Here is a 24812-nt window from a genome sequence, read left to right on the forward strand (position 1 = left end):
GGCAAGGATCGAGATTTATGTCTATGTCTACAGTTCCCATCTCCTAGTAGTTCCCTGCACACGGGAATCCTCCTTAAATAGTGGAGTCAGAAGAGAGGCAGTTTAAAAAGCATTCATTTGTCACAGAGGGCGAGAATGGTCTGTTTTGTTCATTTTAAGAGTCTTCACAAGGTAGATTACTGCAGGATGGACGTCAGGAGTTCAAATTCTAGCCATGATGATTGTTCTTACCTTGAGATATGGTTCCGGACAGAGTCGTACACTGCTCGTAGAGGGTTGTTACTGTTAAGAACAGATGTGAAGATGCGACCCTTCAATGGGGACATTGTTTATGATTTACTTGATTAGGAGGCCTATTACCGGACAAGCCATCCGTAGGCAAGGAGTGTGCAAAACTCCGGGATTTTGTGCATAAGTGACTCTCTTGAATCCCACAGGATGCTTTCCTTAGAAGGGGTAACCATCATGGCTCTTTGTACCTCAGGTTCTGTCAGAGATTATGTAGCTCCTAGTGTCACTGGTTTTTGGTCCTAAGGGTACCTCCTCAAAGGCGGAGTTTCCTTTCTCAGGTAAGAGAGTGGCCCAGCCAAAATTTCCAAAGGGGCCAGCTTTGTTTGGTGTCCTTGTAACTCTCTATCCATACAATTTCTCATCTTCTGGTGCCCTTCTCTCTTCCCCTTTGCTTTCACACCATTCTCCCCCAGCCCAGTAATACATGTCAAATGTTGTATGTTTACACACAACACGCACACGCACACACACATATTGTATGCATATATATATATACACATATAAAGTATATATGATATGTGTATGATATATGTGTATATATTAATGTGTATAATATATGTGTGTAATTCTTGTGTGTAATATATGTGTATATTTTATACATATATATTATATGTACGCACATATAATACATATATATGCATATGCACATACAATATAAATATATACACATGGGGCGCCTGGGTGGCGCAGTCGGTTAAGCGTCCGACTTCAGCCAGGTCATGATCTCGCGGTCCGTGAGTTCGAGCCCCGCGTCAGGCTCTGGGCTGATGGTTCAGAGCCTGGAGCCTGTTTCCGATTCTGTGTCTCCCTCTCTCTCTGCCCCTCCCCCGTTCATGCTCTGTCTCTCTCTGTCCCAAAAATAAATAAACGTTGAAAAAAAATAAATAAATATATACACATATAATACGTATATATACATATATAAAATTATATACGTATATATCTTAGCTTTTCTGCTTCCCAGTCAAACTATTCCATTCACTCAGTGCTTATGCTCACATTTAAGAGGTGAGTGGTCCGATTAAACGAATTCATACTAGTGTAACAAAGACTGTTACTCTCTTATTCTTTTTGCAGATGTCTCAGTTTTGTTTACAAACAAAAATGTCCCTTTTTAGGGCAGAGTGATTGTTCTATTGAATTGCTATCAGTAGATATTCAAACACCACCAAAGAATAAATGGAATAAATTTAAGTGGGCTCAGGGAAGGTAATTATAATACTCCTGCATTTGTCAAATAGTTTTTAGGTCTCAGGGGCAGCATAAGCACCCAATATCTCTTATCTTCTTTAATCCCCTCAACTCTGTAAGGTGAACATCACTTTGTGTACTTGGCCCGAGAGGAAACTGCAACCCCCCAAATTAAATAATTTGCCCCAAATCCCGCAGCCAGTGAAGAGCAGAACTGGGCTCTGAACCTACAGTTTTCGCTGCAGAGTCCATGGCCTCTATCCGTCTTGTGATGCCAGACTTGGGAGAGTAAAGTTCCTTCTTGGTACAGTGAGTTGGGCGTTTTCTCTGTGTCTCTCTTCTGGCCTCTGTACCTCATTCCAGTAGACTCTTACGTGGTTCTTTCATAACAGCCTCCATGACTGTTGGAAGGGGTGGTTGGAGTATTCAGTTGTTGGGGAGTTGGTAGCAGTCATTCAGTATAATTGTGCTGTAATTTGGGAACTGTCATTTAATTAGGCCTTCTTGTTCTGGTATAATTGCATTTTGGAGAAATCAGTCACAGTATGGTTGCGATACCAGCAATAAGCTAGTGAATCCGGGAGTACAGAGACTGAGGAACAGCTGTGGTGATTCTACCTTGTAAATGGTGGGAGAGAATGACCCTGGAGGTGTTAGACTCATGTATTAAACTGTCCTCGAGAAATATCACCGGTGCAAGTTGGAGCGTCTGATCCGTCTCTGGTGTGAGGCTGGGTTCTGGTGTGGGGTAGATTAACTGAGGCACATGGGTCCGGTCTCACACGATGCACTTAAGTTGAAGAGAAGGAGGACACTGTCTTGCAAAGGACTTCTGTTGGCCAGGTGCCCTACCGGTGTGTAACACCTGAGAAATTAATTGTTCAACCAGGACTGGTATTTCGTCATGATTTTATCCCTGGGGGTAAATGGCTGTAACTTAGCCCCGGATGAGGGCCTAAAGAGAAGGAGGCAGCTGGTGATGGAAACGTCTGGCAGTTAGCAGGGTCTCACCTTGCCTTGTCCATGTATGTGCCGTCCCTAGGTATTCAACAAGCATTTGCGTGCCTGCTTGTGAATAGCACTCCGCCAGGTTTTAGTCCATACACATGTGCTGATGTGGAGCCCGAGCAAAGGTTTGAATTACTGAAGCATTTAATTGGCCCGATGGCTCATATTGCCATCCTAACTTTTCAGCTACACATCTAGCACAAGAGCAAAATGGTCCAGCGGTGTTATCTGGCTCTGATTAGAGAGATGTCTGAAGCATTCCTGCTGACGGTGACAAGGGCCCCCCAGCAGGGGGTTTTCACCCATCACTGCCCACGGGTTGCCCTTCTCTACCTCACCCTCCACCCTTTCTGGCTTGCCCATCTCTGCTTATCCCGTGGCAATTTTTTTATCAGTAGTCAAATCTCAGCTAACAAGAGTGATAGCTAATATAACTAATGAAAGCTCGTAGACGGAGGAAGATAATGGGTTTCTGAACCGATTGATTTGTCATCACACCTAGCTGCATGTCTGTGCATTAGACAGACTGCTAAGCAGAAAGATTCAGGAGACGCGGTGGACATTAGCCCATTTGTGTGTGCGTGTGTGCACGTGTGTGCACCATATGCCACCATGATTGCTCGTTCACTCTCATCAGAAGTTTCTTACGAAAGTCACGGGGAATGGACACCATTAACTTTACTATTCTTAATGGGAACCCCTTATTTACGTTTCTCTTTGGGATTAAGACAGTTCGTTTATTCAAATGGTAGCTTAGGAATTGAACCTTCTTTAAGACACTCATCATGTGTTGACATAAAGCACCGGGTGACTTTAGAAAAGCTAGTGTAGAATTTCTAAATGTTCTAACATTCCTTCTTTTTTTAAAAAGAAAAAAAATGTCATCTTTACTGCCATCGACTATTGCAGGGAAGGCCCAGCCTTAAATTTCTGAAAACAGTGGCATTTAAACCAAACCTATAGTAAACTGGTAAAGCGGGCTTTTTCAATGCCAGTTTCCTTTTAGATTTCAAATGCAAACATTTGAAAGTCAAGTATAGTAATTTGGTTCCAAGGGAAAGCTGTTTAAAATAACGCAGCTGTAATGCTCTGCCCTCCTGCAGGGGTCGCTGTCTGCTCGAGAGGGTATGGGAAGGGAATACGTGTTCCTCTAGAGCAACTTTTTAAAAAAATATATCATAGTAGATCGTCTGTTCCAAGAACCAAACAATATTTGTACATAAAATTGGGGTTCATAAATTGAACTCATTGTAAAACACAAGGTCCCTCTGATGCCCTGCATCAGAGACGTTGTTCACTTAACCTCAGAGAGCTTATGACTTCCCCAGGCTCACGGGTGTTTTCAGGTAAAACCTGGCTTGTCAGGAGTTCCGTGAATAGCTCATTGGAAGGAATAGAGTCGTCCTGCCGCTGTGCCCACTGTACATTTTATAGGCATGTTTGACCATTTTTATGAGTCACGGTATCTACCGCATGTGGTAATTTTATTGGCATCTATAATTTTAACTTTAGTGTTAATTTTGGCAACACAGAGAACAAAAACAGGCACGCTTTCATCCCGAGGAGCAAAGCTGAGCAAGACTTTGAATGAGAAAGAGTAAATGATGAAGCCTTTATTACAAGGGAAAAGATTAATAGCCAATATATTTTGCTATTCTTTTTAAAATTAAAGCCTACTTTTTTTCCAGATTGGATTGATTATTAAAATAGTTTCCCCGGCAAGATGGAAACAGAGCTACACATGAGTACTATATTATGCTTTTATGCCAGAATCCTGCTGCATTGACGTAGAATCACAGAATCATTGAGAGCCTGAAGGAATCTTTGACATCATTTCCCTTCTCAGATGAGGAAACAGCGCAGAGTGGTAATTGTGTTCTGTTGTGAGAGACTGGGCGCTTAGCAAAATACCTCCTGAATGCCTTTGTATGTTGGGAATTTGCCGATTAGAAATTAGTACAGTTGCAGAACCGCGCTTGGAAGTAGGCTGCTTTGACTCATGAACTTGATTAGAGTCGAAGGTAACTCTTCAATCCAGAGTACAGATTAAATTGGCATTTACAAGGAAGAGTTGTGTTTAAAAATAAACAGGAAAACAGGGTAATTTAAACATAATGCTGGTGCTTGAAAAAAATGGGTTAAAGAAGGTTAAGATAGAAGATGGGCTTCGGGGTATTTTCAGTGTTGTAGTTTATTATCATGTAGTTCACCTGGAAGAACTATGGCTGTCTGTTGTTTGTTTGTTTGTTTTTTTTTAACGTGTATTTATTTTTGAGGGGGGGAGGGGCAGCGAGAGAGGGAGACACAGAATCCGAAGCAGGCTCCAGGCTCTGAGCTGTCAGCACAGAGCCCAGCACAGGGCTTGAACTCACGAATTGTGAGATCATGACCTGAGCCGAAGTCGGATGCTTAACCGACTGAGCTACCCAGGCGCCCCTATGGCTGTCCTTTTCTTACAGTCGTGTGAAGATGGGGACTTTAAGATGGAAGGAAATGGTATGCTTGCTCTTGTAGTTAGGTATCTTTTGGAAAGCTGCAGTTATCATCTGGGAAGAGATGGGTATAAATTGTCATGAAAGTCATGTCTTCCTAGGCTCTGTGTTGCCCTCCCTCATATGCAGAGACTGAGGAGTCCGGAGAACCCAGATTAATGACTGAAAAAAAAAAAAAGGCATTTATAAAGAACAGAGCTTTATTACAGTACTTTTTTTTTTTTTTTTTTGGCACACAAATAGAACCAAGATAGGAACCACTTTGCAAGGCGAGTGCCTAAAGGTATTGAATATATAACAGGCTCTCAAATATATTTCTTGAAAGGATGAATTATGTGAGCGAGCATTTTTTTTTCTTTTTTGAAATAATTCCAGCTAAAGGAACTGGCCAGAAGTTGGAAGGGAAAATAGAGGGGGGGGGTTTCAACAGTAAAAACGCACACTTGGGGTACAGATATCACTGAGATGGAAATAACTAGCTGTAGATACTGAGGGACGGAGAAAGTCAGCACGGGCGTGATTTCTACCTGTCGGCCGGATGCCCCTTGCCAAACAAACCAGTTGCCGGTTTGTTTCCCACGGTGGCACAGAACTGATTTTCTGACACCAACATGTCACGTGATTCCTCCGTATAAACACACACAGGGTTCCCCATCAGCATCAAGAATTGGACCGAAGCCTCTGGTCAGGCAGGACCTGGCTCCTGTTTTTCTTGCTAGCCTGCTCCAGCTGTGCCCAGATGTGCCCCGCTCCCCGGGGAAGGGGGGTGCTGCCCCACACCTGCTATCCCGCCTCTGCCGGGCTCCCCACCTCCTCCCCATGACCCCGGGCGGGCGGTCTCGTCTGTCCTCATGCTTCTCAGCTGACCGGTACCTTAAATGAAAGCGGCGTCCAAATGTTCGCTGAGGCATCGAGCTTTAATGTCGAATGCTCTTAAAAGCAAAGAGGTTTGCTTACACTGGGAACATTTTCATGTCTTCTCAGAGTTGCAGTTTATTTACCAGGAACTTACGGAATGCTTCCTCTGTCCAAGGCACCGTGCTTGGTCTTATCCGAATTATTTTGGATTTGACAAATGTCCCCTGAGGATTGTACTTAAGTGGATGTTTGTAAGAAGGTAAAAGCTGAAGTAAAACCTACTTTACCCCTTCTTTTTGGAACAACAGGACAGAATTGTGGTCCAGGAAGAATTTGCTAGTCTGCAAAGGAGCCATGAGTTGTCTTTATTGAATGCATACAGAACTAATTGTGACAATAGAAAAATCCATCCCATAAATTATAGGCAAGTAACAATTCATAGTTTATACACCGTGTGGTAGTTTCTGTAGATTATGGTGACCCACAAGATTTTGGCAGTATTTACGTTCCCTTGTTTTCTTCTTTGACTGTAAATGTGGTCCAGTTGTTGGAAGAATTTTCTAATATTTTAATTAAGAGTGATTAGCTGGCTCATAAAGCAGGTCTTTATATAAAAGAGCCATAGAAAATCATGGTAAACTTGAATGATGTGTTGTATTGATACATCTGTATTGATTCCTTTAATACAGATCTTAAATGTATGTCCTAACCCTCACTTAATATATAATTACTTTCCTGTGGTAACTGCTGTGTTTGGGTGCTCTGTTGTTGATGAAATTAATAAAGGGAGTCTTAGAAATTGCACGGTTAAGTATATTCGGTCTCTTGTTATTTTGTTTGAAATTATTTAGCAAGATACAAGAGGGAAGTCACAATCCTTTAAATACCCTGAGAAATTCCTAGGATTACAGTGTTATCAATGGCCATTTTTTATTCATTCATTCATTCATTCATTCAACAAACACTTACTGGGTGTGTGATGTATTCTCTGCATTATTCTAGGCATCGGAAATCTAGTAGGAACGTAGCATTCAAATGTTGTTCTTCTACGGAGCTCTTAGTCAAGTGGGCGAGACAGACAGTGAACACACAGACACACGCACACACACTCAGACAGTGAAGAGAGTAGCTTGCTGAGATTCTGGTACCAGTTCAGGTGTGCGTGTGGGTTTTCCACATCACCAAGCAGTTCTCCAACACAAGCGGACTGTCCTACAGTTCAGCTGATTTCTGATATCATCTTCCTGGAGATAGCATCAGATCCCACAGGTTTTACCTGAATTCTTTGGGATTTGGCAGACGTTCCCTGAGGACTATACTTAAATGGATGTTTGTAAGAAAATAAAGCCGGAGTAAAACCTGTTTACCCCTTCGTTTTAGAACAATATGAATTACGGCGGCTCAGAAACAATGTGTTCGCCCACAAAGTAGCTGTGAGTTTGCTCACTCCTGTAAGATTGCCCCCCTTCCAAGCCGACCAAAAGCCCTAATTGTCACCTGTGCTTCTGACTGACCGGCTGTAAATTGGTTTCCATGAGTCCTCCTTGGATTCAGTTAACTTGCTCATAGAACTCAGGGAAACACTTTATTTATTAGAGTGCCGGTTTATTATCCAAGGATACAACTCTGAAGAGCTGATGGGACGAAGTGCAGGGAAGGGGCTCGGACCTTCCATGACCCTCCCCGAGCACACCCCTCTTCCCCAAATATCCACGTGTTCACCAGCGTGGAAGTTCTCTGGACCCCATCCTTTGGGTTTTCAATGGAGGCTTCGTTAAGGAAACGTAATTAAATCATTGGCCATTGGCCACTGAGTCAACCTGCAGCCCCTCTCCCCTCCCTGGAGGCTGGCGGTAGGACTGCAAGTTCCATCTCTAGTCACAGTTAGTCTCCTGGCCACCAGCTCCTCCCTTCCCCCTTCCCGCCGGTCTGTCCCTAGTTTCAGGTCTAAAAGCCACCTGATTAACATTACAAAAGACAGCTTATCTCTCTCCTCACCTAGGAAATTCCCCCTGGTTTTAGGAGCTCTGTGCAAGAAATGGGGATAAAGACCAAATATGCATTTAGTCTAAATCACCTATCAGACTCGGGTAACAGGAGAGAGTCTCTCTTGTAGCGTTGGGACAGCAGTACATCGGGTGGTCAGGACAGGGCTCCCTGAGGAGGTCCCGCCTTAAGCTGAGACCCAAAGGAGGAGAAGCCAGTCCAGCAAAGGCCTGTGCAGGGAGCATCCCAGAAGCTCAACACACGCAGAGGCCCCAGTGCAGAAAAAGCTTGTCGTGATCAGAGAACAGAGGAGGTTGTGAGCGTGGCAGAGGGAGAGGGTGGGGAACTGGGAGGGTGACCGTCCCAGAGGTGGGTGGACAGGCCCAGACCCTGACCCTGCCACTGCAGGCCTGGTGAAGGGATCCCTCTCTGGGGCGCTGTGTGCAGTCACTGTAGGACGTTCTGCAGGGCGGGGGCATGTTTTCTGTTTTTCTAAGACCTGGCTGTCCTGTGAGGAAAGCAGTGTCAGGTCAGAGGGAAAAGTGACAGTCATCCAAGCCATCCCAGTGGGTCAGGGGAGAGCATGGTGCTTTGGAGGACAGGTAGCACTGGACATAGAGCAGAGGAGCCCATCTAGGGAGCACCTGGGCCCGGGGTAGACAAGGATTGCCGATGGGCTTGGGGACCTGCGGGGAGTGGAAAATAATTTATCTTAGTGCAGTATAAAAAATGAGGTGACGAGATAGTCACTTAGCGCCTCCAGATTCCTTTCCGTTCTGTACCCGGAGTGAAAAGTTATGGCGCATATATTCAATATTGTCGCAACACTGAGCTTTTTCGAAGCAAATGCAATTCAGACGCACTTGAAGCATGCTGGCCCTTGTAGTTGGCGGCGAAGAATGAAAAGAAATTAACTTAGAAGATAGCAGTTCAACTAAACAGATCATTTTAGCTAAAAGCATAAGGACAAGAGTGGCCTGAACTCAAGCGGTCCGTTTGCTAACAGCCCTATCTTTTCTCCGGACACTGCAAGTTCCCTGTATCCTCTACAAGACTAGAAGGGAGACCTGCATTCAAAAAACAAAGATCATATTTAGTGGTTTTGTACCCCTGGTCTTCTGAGAAGCCCTTAATCGTGATAGGCAAGGTTCAGAAGGTGTTCAGCTCCCAAATGGATCCCGGGTCGGAAGGTGCCGGAATCTGCACTGATCTCCCCCGTGGCCCGCTGACCCCAGATGCCTTAGCCAACTGAGCAAGAACCTAGCCTCAGTGCCCCAGCCTCTCCTGCAGGAGGTGGAGGGAGAGAGAAGGACTTCCAGAAGAGATCTTTCTGGAGGCTGTGGCTGAGCTACAGGGGCCGCTGTGGGGAGGGGGGATTTGAACGGGAAGAGCTCCAGACTCCCACCTCCCCTGCACCTCACCACTACCACCGGTTCATCTATTACGCCTGAGCCTTTAGAATTAATTTGGTTTGAACTGAGGGTATAATAGGTTTTAAGAAGATATATACTGACGGTGCCTGGGTGGCTCAGTCAGTTAAGTGTCAGACTCTTGATTTCGGCTCAGGTCACGATCTCAAGGTTCGTGAGTTCGAGCCCTGCGTCGGGCTCTGTGCTGACCGTGCGGAGCCTGCTTCGGATTCTCTCTCTCTCTCTCTCTTTTTCTCTTCCTCTCTCTCTGCCCCTCCCCCCTCAAAATAAATAAACTTAAAAAATATATATACGCTGTTCTAGGCAGTTGCACACTTGCCTACTGAGATGGTCCCAGCCCTCATTTTTGAGCCACCAGTATGAATTGAGCTTTACCAGCCAGCAAGTGATGCTCATACCCCCAGTGGCAGCCAAAATTCCACGTTCTCACTTCCACCCACTGCTACCCCACCGAATGTTTGAAGGAGGCCTCTCTTTGTGATTCTTCTCTTTCTGTTCCATTGGCCCCCAAAGCTCATGTATTCTGGTCAGTTCTGCCTTCTGCTGTTCTCTCCTTCTGGGCCTGGGGACTCCCCACTCGCTTTGACCACTCTTCTCCGCCCTGTCTTGGAGGGCACGGAGCCACGGCAGAACTGAACGGGGCTTGGTGGGAGGGTTGGGGCCTCCAGGCTTTGACCCCGGGTTCCCGCTGCCTCATCCCTGCACCTGTTAGGCCTAACCCCTCTCTGGGGGTTTTCATTCCCGGGCCCCGTTGCCTGGTTCCATCCATCAACCCTTTTCCCATCTAGTCCATCCAAGCACGTTCAGGTTCTTTCTCGAAGGGCCTCTGGGTTCCCAGCAAACCGGGAATCGTGGCTGGGCACAGCTTTGAGTGCCCGACAGTGAGGAGCTGGCCCACCCCAGAGGGTCCTGACACGCTCCCAGGAGGCACTGCCCAGTGCCACAGGCTGACCCGAGCCTGGGTTGTGGCCAGCATCTGGGAGTTTATTACATGGGAGAAATCAGGCCCAAGAAACAAAAAAGGAGAGATGATGTAAATACATGTGGGAAGTCAGCTCAGAAGCTCCCAGATCCTCTGTTCTGCTGCTAACTTTACCCTCTTTCTGTGGGGCCCTTTTGCACACGACACCCTACCGAGCCCCAGGTGGCACCCAGGTGGCACCTTCAGGCTTTCCTGCTCTTCCGGCCTCTCCCTCCGCTGGGGCCCCAGCCCCACCCCAGAGATCTTTATGGGGAATCCTAGGAATCCTCGGAACATAACTCGAAAAGCACCACACTGCGACACAAAGACCGCAGAAGTGAAGACAGAGCCTCCCGGTGCACGTTGATGCGCTTCAGGAACCGTCGTCAGCCCCTCGCGGCTGGGTCTTCAGCCTGTCCTCCGCCACCGATTCTTCCAGTTGCAGACACAGGCAGGAGGTCACAGGGTCCCTTGCGGATGGTGATCTGCTCTCTCCTGCTCCCTCCAGTCCATCCGGCTTCTGAAAGTCGTATCTGACTTTGTCGTTCCTGAAATTCCTTCCGTGGCTCACCCTCCCTCACAGGGTGAAGGCCTCGCGTGCTCAGCTGTCCCCTCGTGGTGGCCCCGTGCCCTTCCCCACTCCTCCCCAGAAAGCGGCTGCTTACAAGTCCTTCCCCCCCACACCTCCCAGCCCCCCAGGCACACTCCCGCTTCAGCACCTGATTCAGGCTGCATCTTCGGGGAAACCTCTCACTTCCAGCTTCTAAGCACCCCCTCCCCTCACCCCCCACCCCCGCCCCCGGTGCTGCTGCACCACCGCCCTGTCCCCTCTGTCCCAGAGTCTGTCATTCAGCCTTCTGTGGAGAACGGTGGACTTCGGTCTAGTTGCCTGTCTCCTCCCCTTACTCCTTGAGAACAGAGATGATCTGGGGAGGGGAGCTCACTCCCTTTCCCAAGGAAATCCCAAGCCCCCAGCAGATGGCTGACACGTGAAGAGCACTCAACATTTGAATGAATGAATCCTCACGTTTCCCCAAGTGCATTTGTCGAGATGGGAATGGCAGTTCTTAAATAAACCGGCTCCGAGTTAATAAAAACAGAGCTCATTTTTCAGCCTCGTGTCGTACGCCCTTCAGCTGTAAGTCTGTTGAAAGGAGATCTCAGGTTTTAGAGGCAGGTTCTGTTTGCCGAGGCCATTGGAGCTTCCACTGCTTGGGGGGCATCCTTCCACCTGAGGGGCATCCGCTGTGTGGCCGTAACAAGCTTCAGCGTTCAGAGTTGATCGTCCTCATGATACAGGGAACCGGGAAGGGTCATGGTGTGCGTGTGTGTGTGTGTGTGCGCGCGCGTGCGCGTGCATGTGACAAAAGGCTGGGTCCTTTAATGAACTGCTTCCTTGAAAATTGTCTTTCTGCAGGTGATGTGTCACCAATCAGCATGTCTCCCATCAGTCAATCTCAGTTCATTCCACTCGGGGAAATCCTTTGCTTGGCCATCTCAGCAATGAACTCCGCGAGAAAACCTGTCACCCAGGAAGCGCTGATGGAGCATCTGACCACGTGTTTCCCAGGTAATGGGAAGAGAATGTAGCACTTTCCAAACAGACATGTGTGCTGGTCGCTCTGGGACCTCATGTGGACCGTGGTGCCTCTCATTGAAATGTAATAGAAAAAAAAATGTTTTGCCAAAACTGGCCAGAAACGTTCCTTAGGTCTGTAATTAGAAATCAAATCATCTCTGTTATTTCAAAACTAACGTGTCGTCTCCAGGTGATAATGTAATGCTCTTTTTAAGGGGCACTGAGAAGAGGAAATACAGTCAGGATGCGTGAAGAATTCTGGCAAAACCCACCAAGGTTCTAGTCAACTTCAACATAACCTTTATTTTTAAAAAAAATTTTAGTGTTTATTTATTTTTGAGAGAGAGAGAGAGAGAGACAGAGCATGAGCAGGGGAGGGGCAGAGAGAGAGGGAGACCCAGAATGCGAAGCAGGCTCCGGCCTCCGAGCTGTCAGCAAAGAGCCCGACGCGGGACTTAAACCCACGAACCGTGAGATCACGACCTGAGCTGAAGTTGGACGCTCAACCGACTGAGCCACCCATGACGCATGGGAGCGTGTCGGAAAAGTTTAGTCCCAAGGGATTACACTAGAGCGATAGTAAGGACAAACAAACAAACAAAAACATATCTTGCATGCTTGTGTCATGGCCTGATGAGTTTTAATAATAGGATATTTGATAAATTAGTTAAGATCTCATTTTAAAGGAAAAAAATAAAATGTGTCCTTGTCTCTTAAATATTACAATAAGAAGACAATAGTCCAGCTGCCCTACCAATGGCATTTGGTGCCTCTGGCACCAGAAGACGTTAGGAATAGTGATAAGCGGGGCGCCTGGGTGGCTCAGTCGGTTGAGCGTCCGACTTCGGCTCAGGTCACGATCTCACGGTCCGTGAGTTCGAGCCCCGCGTCGGGCTCTGGGCTGATGGCCCAGAGCCTGGAGCCTGCTTCCGATTCTGTGTCTCCCTCTCTGCTCCTCCCCCGTTCATGCTCTGTCTCTCTCTGTCTCAAAAATAAATAAACGTTAAAAAAAAAATAAAAAAAAAAAGGAATAGTGATAAGCTAAAGACAGCGTGACCTGTCTCAAGGGGGGCAGCCCGGTCCTCAGCTCCCGTGTATTGCCCCCCCCCCCAAAAAAACGTCAAACCCTGCCAGAGCTTCAAATCTACTCCTTTTTCAAGAGACTCTGGAAACTCTGTAGAATCTGTGACATCTGTAGATTTCCTTAACTATTGGCAGTTACGTGTGTGTTGGGTGTGTGTGTACATTTTAACACACGGGTGCCCGTGACTTGCAAGTCAAATAAAGCACGTTATCGGGCCACCAGTTTGGCAGCTTGGACTCGACATGTACCTAGATGGAAATAGAGCTTACCCAAAAAATGAACTCTCGACATAGTTTTCATCCAGCCTAGAAGGGACCTTGGTGAAACAGAAGCTGTGGACTGTATCAGTTCCCTTTTGCCTCCAAAATGCCGGGTAACAATCACAGGTCATGGATGGCATACGTCAGTGAACGTTTATTCAGCTCATGTGTCTAGGGGTTCTCCGGGAGTCAGCGGATCCAGACTGGACCTGCCCAGGTGGCCCTGCTCCACCTGTACCCCATCCTCTTTGGAAAAGGGGACAAGCAGTGGCAAGTTCTGCTAACGAGGATGACAGAGGCCACAAGAGAACAAATCTGGTTATACAGAGGCTCTTCAGCCCTTCGGTCACACCACACCCACTGACATTTCATGGGCCAAAGCAAACCTGGCCGAACTCAAGGTCGAGGTGTAAGAAAATGCACCCCACCCATGGCAGAGGGCAAGAGGAATACTTCTGTTTTTTTTTTTTTAATGTTTATTTATGTATTTTGAGAGAAAGCACCCACATGTGAGTTGGGGAGGGGCAGAGAAAGAGAGGGGGAGAGAGAATCCCATGTTGTCAGCACAGTCCCTGAAGCGGGGGTTGAACTCACAAACCGTGAGATCCTGACCTGAGCGGAGATCAAGAGCTGGTCACTTAACTGACTGAGACTCCCCACTTTTCCTTTTGCCCCGAAGGAACTTTACATTTCTCTCCCAGTGATTTATTTCCTCCTTCTTCAGTTTTCTAATTAACATGTTTGGAAACTATGTGTGCTGTTTAAAAACTCTAACACAGACCGACCGACCTTTTGCAACCTATAAATTACCTTAAATTTTCTAACATTATCTCTGAATATTCTTCACTGTCTGATCGTCTTTCTTTGTTAACTTTCAGGCAAACCCTTTTCCTTTCAGTAGCAAGATAAACAGAGTGCCAGGTGAGAGCAATCTAAGGGGACAGATGTGGTTCACAGATGTAATGCTCTTGTGAAGAAAGACCCTTCTTGGTGGCCTTGTACCTGGTTGGCCTCTTCTGACATCAAACTTCCCCACAGCTTTTGAAATCTATTTTTATGTAGCTTCGTGGGAGATCACCTAGCTTTTCCAAAATTGGTTACATCTCTCCCATTACTGGGCTATGAAATAGAGAATGGAAAGAACACAGAGCCGGTATGTAAGAGCAAATTGTGAAAAATAGCAAAATAAAGTAGTAAATTGCCAAGCAGTTGATTACAATATCACTAAGTTGGAATACTTTTGTAGAGAAATCCATAGGTCACCTGTACTTAAAAGAATGACTGCTTTGCTAGCTTTTATGGCATGTGAATTTAGATCTCAATGCCTTGTCATCAGATGGGCCGAGGGGAGCGAACTTCACCTTTTTCAGCTTTGTGACACTGATGACTAACGGGTCAACCCCACATTGCAGGGGCGCTGTACAGATCTGAGTCTGGGGCAGGGGTTGGCAAACCATGGGTGCAAGCTAAGTGTGGCCCACCACTTAAGCTTGTAAATAAAGTTTTATTTGGAACTTTGTTAGAACACAGCCTTGACTATTTGTTTATGTATTGTCTTTAGCTGCTTATGCGGCAGTTACAGAATTGAGTAGTTGCAGCTGGGAGATCAGAGGCCTCACAAAGTAATATAATTACATTCTGCCTCTTTAGAGAAAAAGTTTGCTGACCACTGGTTTAGGGCGTGGTAGTAATGATTTAAAACTTTGTTCAGCAATAGTTCCATATTTTATTTTATTTTTTGATGTTTGTTTATTTTTGAGAGAAAGGCAGAGGTGAGTGGGGGAGGGGCAGAGAGCGAGAGGGAGACACGGAATCTGAAGCAGGTTCCAGGCTCCAAGCTGTGAGCCCAGAGCGTGATGCGGGGCTCAAACTCCCAAACCGTGAGATCATGACCTGAGCTGAAGTCAGACGCGCAAACGACTGAGCCACCCAGGCGCCCCATGACTGTTTACTTTTATGTAGCTTACTGCCTGAAAATAAAGTTTTGACTTTATTTAACTTAATATTTAACTTAATGTCATTAAAACATTTGAACTCTCATATTTAATACATATGTTATACGTAAAAAGAATAGTCTAGATTTGGGCCTCCATTACTGTTTTGGTCATCCATATTCTTTTTTTTTTTTTTTTTTAGTGTTTATTTTTAGAGAGACAGAGAGACAGAGCATGAGCAGGGGAGGGGCAGAGAAAGAGAGGGAGACACAGAATCCAAAGCAGGCTCTAGGCTCTAAGCTGTCAGCACAGAGCCCCAACACCAGGGCTCAAACCCACGAACCGCGAGATCATAACCTGAGCTGAGATCGGACACGCAACCAACTGAGCCACCCAGGTGCCCCTAGACACCCATATTCTAAAGAAACTTTTTAGTGAAAAGTCTCCTAGTAAAAATGCCTGACATACTGAAATGTAAACCCTTTTATCACCTTTCTATATTGGTTGAATTTTGGAATTTCCACTATAGAAACAAGAATTTTTCTTAAGGTATAAAAAGAATAAATACTTGCTTCTCAGCTAAGGACTCATCACCCACCCATCCAGAAGGATCACTTAAATTGAACTAGTACTTGTTGGGTTGTTCATGATTGGATCTTCCTGGGAGGAAAGCTGACTCTCAGAGAAAGAGACCTATAGGCTGCTAATGGGGTTGAAGTTTGCTTGTGAATTTGCTAGAGAATATTAACATATGTATGTGTATATATATGCATATGTATGTATATGTGTATATGTATATATGTACATATATAATATATATTATATATACATTTAACATATATGTATATGTGTATATTATTATATATGTATATGTACATATATACACATATATACATATATATACATATACATATATAATATTGTCTCCCATCTCATCCCCTTACATTGGTTCTTGCTAAATTCTCCCTCAGCCAGTGTTCTTCACAAATGAGAAGAAATAATCCAGAGAAGCCCATTGAAAGTTTCCATCTAAAATGCTTAACATACAGAAGGTATACATAAGCGCTCCATTCCAACGATTTTCAGATTTGTGGCATTAAAGGGATATGTAAGTCTAAGTAACCTCACGTTGTCATGCAGTGTTATTGGATCTCTGTTTTTGCTTTGGAAGATGTAAAAGTGTGGAAAAGGAGAGAAGTCGGGTGTCAGCCTTATTTGGATACAGAGTTTATCTTTTTGTTCTTTAAGCCCTCAAAATCCAAGCTCATGATGAACCTTGGGAACAGGATCTGGAAGTGGTTGAATGCGCAAACTTCGAAAAGTACCCATCACGGCCATCTCTGTCCCAGGGGAGCCCTGCAGACCTCTCATGGAAGTCTGGATTTCACAGACAACTGAAAGTGCAGTCATTATACTGGGGCTTCATAATAAAATAAGCATCATAAATATCAGCGACTTTCAGTTAAAGCCTTGAAGACTCACAGGTAGAAGTGTGGAAGGTTGACTGGACAGGGCATGTTTCCAGCTTGTGTTTTCGAATTAGACATCCCTTGACCGATACACGTGAGGATCCAAGACACGAAGACTTCGTTCTGTAATACCGTCACAGTTTTGGTTTGTAGTAACAGCTGTTCTTCCGGATTACGCCTCAGCTTTCCTTTATAATGACAGCATAGTAACCTGGGCAGTCGTGAACTCGTATAAACGAGGCTTGCCGTGTTCTGGAAAAACTTGTTTCTGTTCCAGTGTTGACTGCAAGCAAGCTACTATGTAAGACACAGATTTCAGTACAGGTTTGGTATCCGGATTGCTATGCCCCACAACCCAAGTGGGCATCATTTGTGCCCACGGTGTGAATACGGTCTCATTTGGGGAGTTTTAGTCTGTGTCAGTGTGAACGGTGCCCCCAGACTTGTCCAGCAGGAGGCCCTGGTTGTTAGTGGGGTGTAGAAGCTCTTTTAAGTTGCTTCTCTTATATGCAAGCATTTTTTATTTTATGACGGCACTCAAGAATTTCATATGTATGGTTTGGGTTCTATCGCTAATTCATATGAAGTTCATTGTGTGCAGAAACTATCATAAAAATTTTAAAAATTGTTATTATACCAGCCTTGAAGCCATTTGCATAAAAACCAGAGTACCTCTCTCAAGAGCAGAGCCCTAGACTAAAGGGAAACTATGCAGCTCAAACATTAAATAATTATACTAAACAATACATTATTCATAAGCGACGTTGCCTTTCCCACCTCGCCACTACGGATGCCTTCTGAATATGGTAACTCAGACAGACGTGTATGTTACATCGCATTCATCGACTCTCTCCCAGGCCGTTACTAATGCTTTCATATCCCACTTTTGTAGTTTTGGAAGGATTGGGGGAGCCTAAACTTAGTTTACCTGCTGTTTTAGGTTGCTACAGAATGTTCTTAGGAGGTAATCTGGGTTTCCATGGATCCTGCCCCAAAGTTGAGACTATATGGTTCATGTTCATGGAGCTCCCAGTATATGTCAGGCACTGCTTTACATATCTTAAGCTCATTTTTAGAAACTTTAAGTTTATTCATTTACTTATTTTGAAACAGATAGTGAGTGGCAGAGGGGCAGAGAGAGAGAGAGAGAGAGAGATACAGAGCCCCAAGCAGGCTCTGCACTGTTGGCACAGAGCCCGACGTGGGGCTGGAGCCCACAAACTGGGAGATCATGACCTGAGCCGAAGCCAAGAGTCGGACGTTTAACTGACCGAGCCACCCCAGGCGCCCCTGCCTTAAGCTCATTTAAACTCACAACTACCCTACGAGGGTACATGAGGTTATTATCCACATCCCGATGACCATGGACAGAGGCTCAGAGAGGTTAGGTAAGTTCCCTAAGGTGATAACCAGCAATACTCATTTTCTAGCATAACCCTAACCAAGTACAGGTGGCTTAAACAACAGAAATGTATTTTCTTACAGTTCAGGAAAGCGCAAAATCAAGGTATCAGCAGAGTTGGTTGGTTCCTTCGGAGGTCTGTGAGCTCAGAAACTGCCAGACCTCTCTCCTTGGCAGGTGGATGGACATTTCTACCAGTGTTTCTTCACATGGTCTTCTCTCTGTGCACGTCTCTGTGCCCACTTACCCCTTTTTAGAAGAACATTGGTCGTGTTGGAGTAGAGTCTCCCCTGATGACCTCATTTTGACTTGTTTACCTCTGCAAAGACCCGGTCTCCAAACCAGGTCACATGCTTAGGTTTAGGGGATTAGGTCTGAATGGAGGAGTGGTGTGGTGGGTGGGGTTCTGCATAATGCAGCCACTGCCACCAGGTAACAGTGATGGAGCTGGGGTTTGAATCCAGCAGTGTGGCCCTGGGCTCCAGGCTTTCAGTCTCCACGTCACACTACCTTAACTGTGTCAGGTTGAATCCCGTGAAATTACATTTTTGTGGGTCAGACACGGTTGAATGTTGGCAGTATGATTCAACCTGACCTATTTCCAAATTATATCATCCAGATCAAACTAGTCAGGACTGTCGCCCTCAGTGTGCCTGGCACTGAGGAATGGACAATATCCAAGAAATGAGTAAATGTCCTCTAACCTGGAGAGTTTACTCTCTCTTAAGAATTTATACTTGTAATTCTGTCTCTTAAGAAAGACAAGGCATAGACATGCACACAGAACCCTTTGAACACAGTATCGGCCACGGTACCAGGAAGTCTTGTCATTTTCTTCTGGAATTTCTATTCTAAGGACTATGGCATTTTCGGACTCAGTGACCAGACAGATGGAGAAGCTTCTAAGTTTTCACAAATGTATTTCTTAGGGCTCTCTGGTTACGAGTTAGAAAAACTACCTCCATCCTGCTGACTTAGTCCAAGAAGGAGAACATTGTCACCCAAACTTCATCAGTAACGTAGTCACTTTCAAAACTGAAGGTAATGATTTCAGACCTGGAGGGTACATCTTGAACAATGGTCGAGTCTGATTGCCCTTTTAGGTAACTTACAAAGTTAAGTTTATTAAGTAAGCTTAATCTTGAAAAGTGAGTGTATGGAGTAGCTTCAAGCGTGTATGGTGGCCTCTGTATATGTTCTATTGGTTTTTGATGATCAAGATAGCTATTTCAACCCAGTTTCCTTAGGTTTTTTTTTTGTAGTGAGAAAGGCTTTTCTGTAAACATATATTATATGATGTAAAACATTTTTCATTTTTCCATCCTTTAAAAATACTCTGCCTTTTCATGGCTCAGTTCAGGAAAGACCTTGTGACAACCGTAGCAATCTCACTGCCCCTAACTTCTGTCTCTCTTCCCGAACGCCTTTGAATCCTGCTGGCTTGCCATGTGGATGATACGTTGAAGCTTGGCAAAATTCATACGATTTTGTCTTAGTTTGGGCTGCTGTAAAAAATTCCCATAGACTGGTGGCTTAAGCACCAAACATTTCTTTCTCACGATCCTGGAATCTGGGAGCTCTGAGATCAAGGCACCTGCAGATTTGGTGTCTGGTGAGGGCCCTCTTCCTGGCGTGAAACCGGCCATATCCTCGCATGGCAGAGGGAGGGAGGGGTGGCTTGTCTCTTCCTCTTCTTACGAGGGCACATCACGAGGGCCCCATCCTCGCACCAGAGATTAGGATTTGCACATGTGAATGTTTGGGGGGATACAAACGTTCAGTCCATAGCAGATCCTGAAAAATCGGGAACCAACGACAAGTTCCCTCTACATTCTCATGAGTGTGTTCCTTTGGTTTTAGGTGTTCCCACCCCAAGCCAAGAGATTCTACGGCACACGCTCAACACGCTGGTGCGGGAGAGGAAGATCTACCCAACTCCGGATGGCTATTTCATCGTGACCCCGCAGACTTACTTCATTACTCCTTCTCTCATAAGAACTAACAGTAAATGGTACCATTTGGATGAGAGGATACCTGACAGGTCTCAGTGTACCTCTCCGCAACCCGGAACCATAACGCCCTCTGCCTCAGGCTGCGTCAGGGAAAGAACATTGCCCAGAAACCACTGCGACTCTTGCCACTGCTGCCGAGAAGACGTGCATAGCATGCACGCCTCGACTCTGCAGAGGAAACCTGCCAAGGACTGCAAAGACCCCTATTGCCCTCCTTCACTCTGCCAGGTGCCACCCACTGACAAGAGCAAAAGTACTGTCAACTTTTCGTATAAGACAGAAACTCTCTCAAAACCGAAAGATAGTGAAAAGCAGTCCAAAAAATTTGGGCTCAAGTTATTCCGGCTAAGTTTTAAAAAAGATAAGACCAAACAGCTAGCCAATTTTTCTGCCCAGTTTCCTCCCGAGGAGTGGCCCCTGCGAGATGAAGACACGCCAACCACTATCCCTAGGGAGGTGGAAATGGAAATCATTAGGCGTATTAACCCGGACTTGACCGTGGAAAATGTCATGAGACACACTGCACTGATGAAGAAACTTGAAGAAGAGAAAGCACATCGGAGTAAAGCTGGGTCCTCTGCCCATCACAGCGGAAGAAGTAAAAAGAGTAGGACTCATCGAAAGTCCCACGGGAAGTCTCGGTCCCACAGCAAGACACGAGTGTCTAAAGGAGACCCTTCAGACGGTTCTCATCTGGATATCCCAGGTGACAGAGAGTATGACTTTTGTGATCCTCTTACCAGGGCACCCAGGGAGGGCTGCTTCATCATTGAACACAAAGGAGATAACTTCATCATGCATAGTAACACGAACGTGATTGAGTCTCATTTCCCCATGACACCAGAATGGGATGTGTCTGGGGAATTGGCCAAAAGGAGAACTGAGATGCCTTTTCCTGAACCTTCCAGGGGAAGCTCCCACTCAAAAGTGCACCGAAGCCACAGCCATACCCAGGACCGAAGGTCCAGGAATGAGAGATCCAACAAAGCCAAGGAGAGATCCAGATCGATGGATAACTCAAAGGGCCCTCTGGGTGCTTCTTCTCTAGGGACCCCTGAAGACCTGGCTGAAGGCTGTAGCCAAGACGACCAAACCCCCAGCCAGTCCTACATTGACGACAGTACGTTAAGGCCCGCACAAGCAATTGGCCATCAAAGGGCTCATGTGTCATCCACGAGCTACAAAGAGGTGTGTATTCCAGAAATAGTCAGTGGCAGCAAGGAGCCTTCCAGTGCTTGTAGCCTCTTGGAGCCAGGAAAACCACCTGAGAGTTTGCCATCCTATGGGGAACTCAACTCTTGTCCAACAAAAACAGCTACAGATGACTATTTCCAGTGCAACACCTCCAGTGAGACGGTCCTCACGGCACCATCACCTCTGGGAAAGAATAAAGAGGATCATGACACTCTGACTCTGGCGGAAGGGGTGAAAAAGCTGCCTCTGTCTGATAGGCAGGCCCCACATTCTTCCCGGGAGCCTGTGGGGCACAAGGAGGAGTCACCGAAAGGGCCAGGTGGGGGCCCAGCTGTTTCGGGCGCAGTGGCAGAAGGGATCGCCAATGGACGCCTCGTCCAGCACCACAGCGCCGAGCCCAGCAGCCTGGACAAGAGGAAAGAGATATTCAGCAAAGACACACTGTTCAAACCTCTTCACAGCACCTTGTCTGTAAACAGCTATCACAAATCGAGCCTGTCCCTCCTCAAATCTCTCCCGAAGACACCTGCCGACACACTGCCAGGCCGATGCGAGAAACTGGAGCCGTCCCTGGGGACCTCGGTGGCACCAGCCATTCCTGGTTCCCAGCGTCAGCAGGAGTCCGGGGGGAACCAGGAAGCCTCTTTTGACTATTACAATGTCTCTGATGACGACGACTCTGAGGAAGGGGCAAACAAAAACACAGAGGAGGAAAAAAACAGAGATGATGTAGGCACCATGCAGTGGCTCCTTGAGAGGGAGAAGGAAAGAGACTTACAGAGGAAATTTGAGAAGAACCTCACCCTCCTTGCCCCAAAAGAAACCGACAGCAGCAGCAACCAGAGAGCCACACATTCGGCACGCCTCGACAGCATGGACAGCAGCAGCATCACTGTGGACAGTGGATTCAACTCCCCACGGTAGGGAGAGGCATCTCTGCACATGGGCACACACACACATACACCTACCAGGGCCTGGGGCTTTATGCAAATAACTTGAAACGTTTTTTGATTTCACAGTTTTAATTCTGTGAATGCGGGTTAAGGGTTGTGTGAGCTGTATTGTTAACAACCTGTTTCTGACTTCTTTTTCAGGAATTGAAACAAATGTTTCTGCAGCTGTAGAGATCACCAATCTGGACTGGTGGGTTGGCTCCCTCCCTCAAACTTGCATCAGGCCAATCTAACTAGGACCAACATTTTCCAGTATTTTTCTTCTATGCGTATATTGCCCCCATGCTGGTAAAAGAAGTTTGTTTTGTTTTTTTTTTAGGTCCTCAAAAATAATAACTTTTTGGGTAGAATGAGTGGTCAGTAGTCAGTTGGGGGTTGGGTATAAATTAATTGACTCAAAGACAGGGGTCCCTCTAGTGGGAATGACAGATCTCAACCCCTTGGGGCATCCAGATGCTTGCTGCCACTGCAGTCCTGACTCTGTGCGCCCCCTTTCCCCCCTTTGCTCATACATTTGAGATCCACAGAGAAATGGAATCTTGTGTCTCTCACAGGAAGATGAGGGGCTCTTGCTCCATTAGATCAAAACGTGTGCCCACACTTTTATGTCTCCTCCTGCAGAATTGACACAACCCATTTAGGCACTCTGATTATAGCTGGTAATTCAGCAAAGGGTTAACAGCAGAGAGCATGCAATGCCTGACTGGCACGTCGAGAGCACTAAAGTGGTTCAGGGGATAAGAAAGCCAAAGAGCGTCTGTGCAACTTCCTTTTTTTTCTCCTTAACTCTTCCTTCTCCTCAAAGGGCAACTGGGGACCCAGTTCTTCTAAATTCTACTCCAGATTGGTGACTCTGAGATGCAGAAATACTACTGAGAGGTTGACATTTCTCACGAGTTGTGATTCCCAAGATTCTACAATATATTTTAGAATTTTAACAAGTACCCAGATACGATTATATGCTTCATATATTATTTTAATTATTAAGAATTAAATGTAGTTCTGTTGTGATTTCACTTTACTCTGGATAATTTGGGGATGGAGCATTCCCAAATCCAAATTGGGAATCATTAATCTGTCTGTCCCATATTAGACCTTTATTATTCCTTAAAGGGCTAGTTCTTGATTATGATGATGATGATTTTTGCCATGTAACCTTTTTTTCCAAGTCAACACGTGTGTGGAAGTCTAATGTCTAAACAAACCACAGAGATGGTGCTCTGGCGGAAGAGGGTGTGAGGCCAGGAGCCCCACATCTCCTCTGCCTGTCCCTCCAGGAGCCCTAACTGACCTCAGGGGGCCATGGCACTCAGTGTGAAAACCACTGGTCTACCTATTAATGACTTTTCTAAAATACGACTGCTGCTAAATATTTTTTAAGTCCCAAATCAAATCAAATGTATATATCCTTTTCTTTCTATTTCTGTCTTCTGCTCTTTTTTTTCCTCTTGAGTTTCTAGTAGTGGGTGCAGGAGAGGCACATTGAAGGTTTGTAGTTGATGGTAGATGTTCAAGACCATTGCTGATGGAAGGTGTGGTTTATTTTGCCTGTACCTTATGTTCGACTGTTTCTTAACCATATAGACACTACCTGACCAATGCTTTGAACACCAGCTTTCAACCTTGCACAGTGCCCACTTGGCCCCTGCACCTCCACAGAGGGAAGGCTGTGGTGCTCTAGAGATCATTGCTAAGAAGATATTGAGAATAGCTTAATGGGTTCTAACTCAAAACTCTCCCACTACATAATAGTGAAAGGAAGGTTTTTGGCTTGGGGGCAGATAAACGCATATATTCACAAAATCGTTGAACCAGTCTCGCCATAGAATGTATTGTTTTATCTCTAAATTTGAAATGCAGAATATAGAACTTATGAATGGGATTATTTCTTGACATAGGCTTTATTTTCATTTCTTTATTAACATACTTAAGGTTAAACGCTTTGTCCTGGTAGGAGGGGAGATCTCTCTGAGGAGACAGCCTTCTCACATTTAGGGATGTGTCTGTCCACTACTATGAGGGAGATTTTCTCTACTGGAATATGCAGACCACCCATAAATTTCCCGCGGTTAGATAATCTACAGAGCAATTCCTAATTTTGCCCCTTTCGTATTTAATATCCTTTGGTTAGAAGTTATGTCAAAACTTACTTACTATACCTGTTTTTAAACTGTATTTTCTGTACACCTCAATTGATTACGTTGTTTTCTGATGCATGAAGAAGGTCTGTGAAGGAGAATGGTGGAGTTATAGGGAGTTTTATTCTATGGCATGAGGCGTATTTTAGCCACAGAGCATTATCAGACTGATACCGCTCCACTGCCGTGAGATACAGAAGTCTTAAGTGGGCCATTTATTCGAATCTTCCAGTACTTAATTCACTGAGCAACTAAGATCCAACAACAATAACAACAACAACAAAAAAGACCAAGCAAGGTGATGTCCACACTCCCAGCTGTCAGTGCTGGCTCACAAGTCATGTTCAGCCACATTTCCAAAATTCTTTAGTCCCTTTCGTTGGGGACTAAAGGGTTTTGAAAAGGGGGGAATGGGGAGGGAAGGTAGAAGCTTCAACTGTGCTGGGAGATCTAATATTGAACATGAAAAATCTTGACCTCAGAGGCCTGCTATTCCAAATCTGAGGCCAAAAACTGCTTGAAAACACAGTGTGAAAATCAGAGGTAGCACAGCTTCCCGGGAGGTGTCTG

General features: G+C 45.6%; 1 protein-coding gene across 8 annotated transcripts in view; it reads left to right on the forward strand.

Moving 5' to 3' along the window:
• STOX2 (storkhead box 2) overlaps positions 1 to 24812 on the forward strand; it is a 229422-nt gene that overhangs the window by 195151 nt on the left and 9459 nt on the right. For 6 of the 8 annotated variants that reach the window (XM_045452814.1, XM_045452819.1, XM_045452825.1 and 3 more), the window contains 2 exons: positions 11635 to 11787; positions 19806 to 22071. In XM_045452814.1, the coding sequence (XP_045308770.1) occupies positions 11635 to 11787; positions 19806 to 22071 (2419 nt within the window). Of the gene's footprint in view, positions 1 to 11634; positions 11788 to 19805; positions 22076 to 22245; positions 22295 to 24812 lie in introns of those variants that run through there. The other 2 variants (XM_045452830.1, XM_045452839.1) reach the window with 2 other exon arrangements.

The sequence above is a fragment of the Leopardus geoffroyi genome, chromosome B1 (genome assembly GCF_018350155.1).
Source record: "Leopardus geoffroyi isolate Oge1 chromosome B1, O.geoffroyi_Oge1_pat1.0, whole genome shotgun sequence".
Lineage (NCBI taxonomy): Eukaryota > Metazoa > Chordata > Mammalia > Carnivora > Felidae > Leopardus > Leopardus geoffroyi.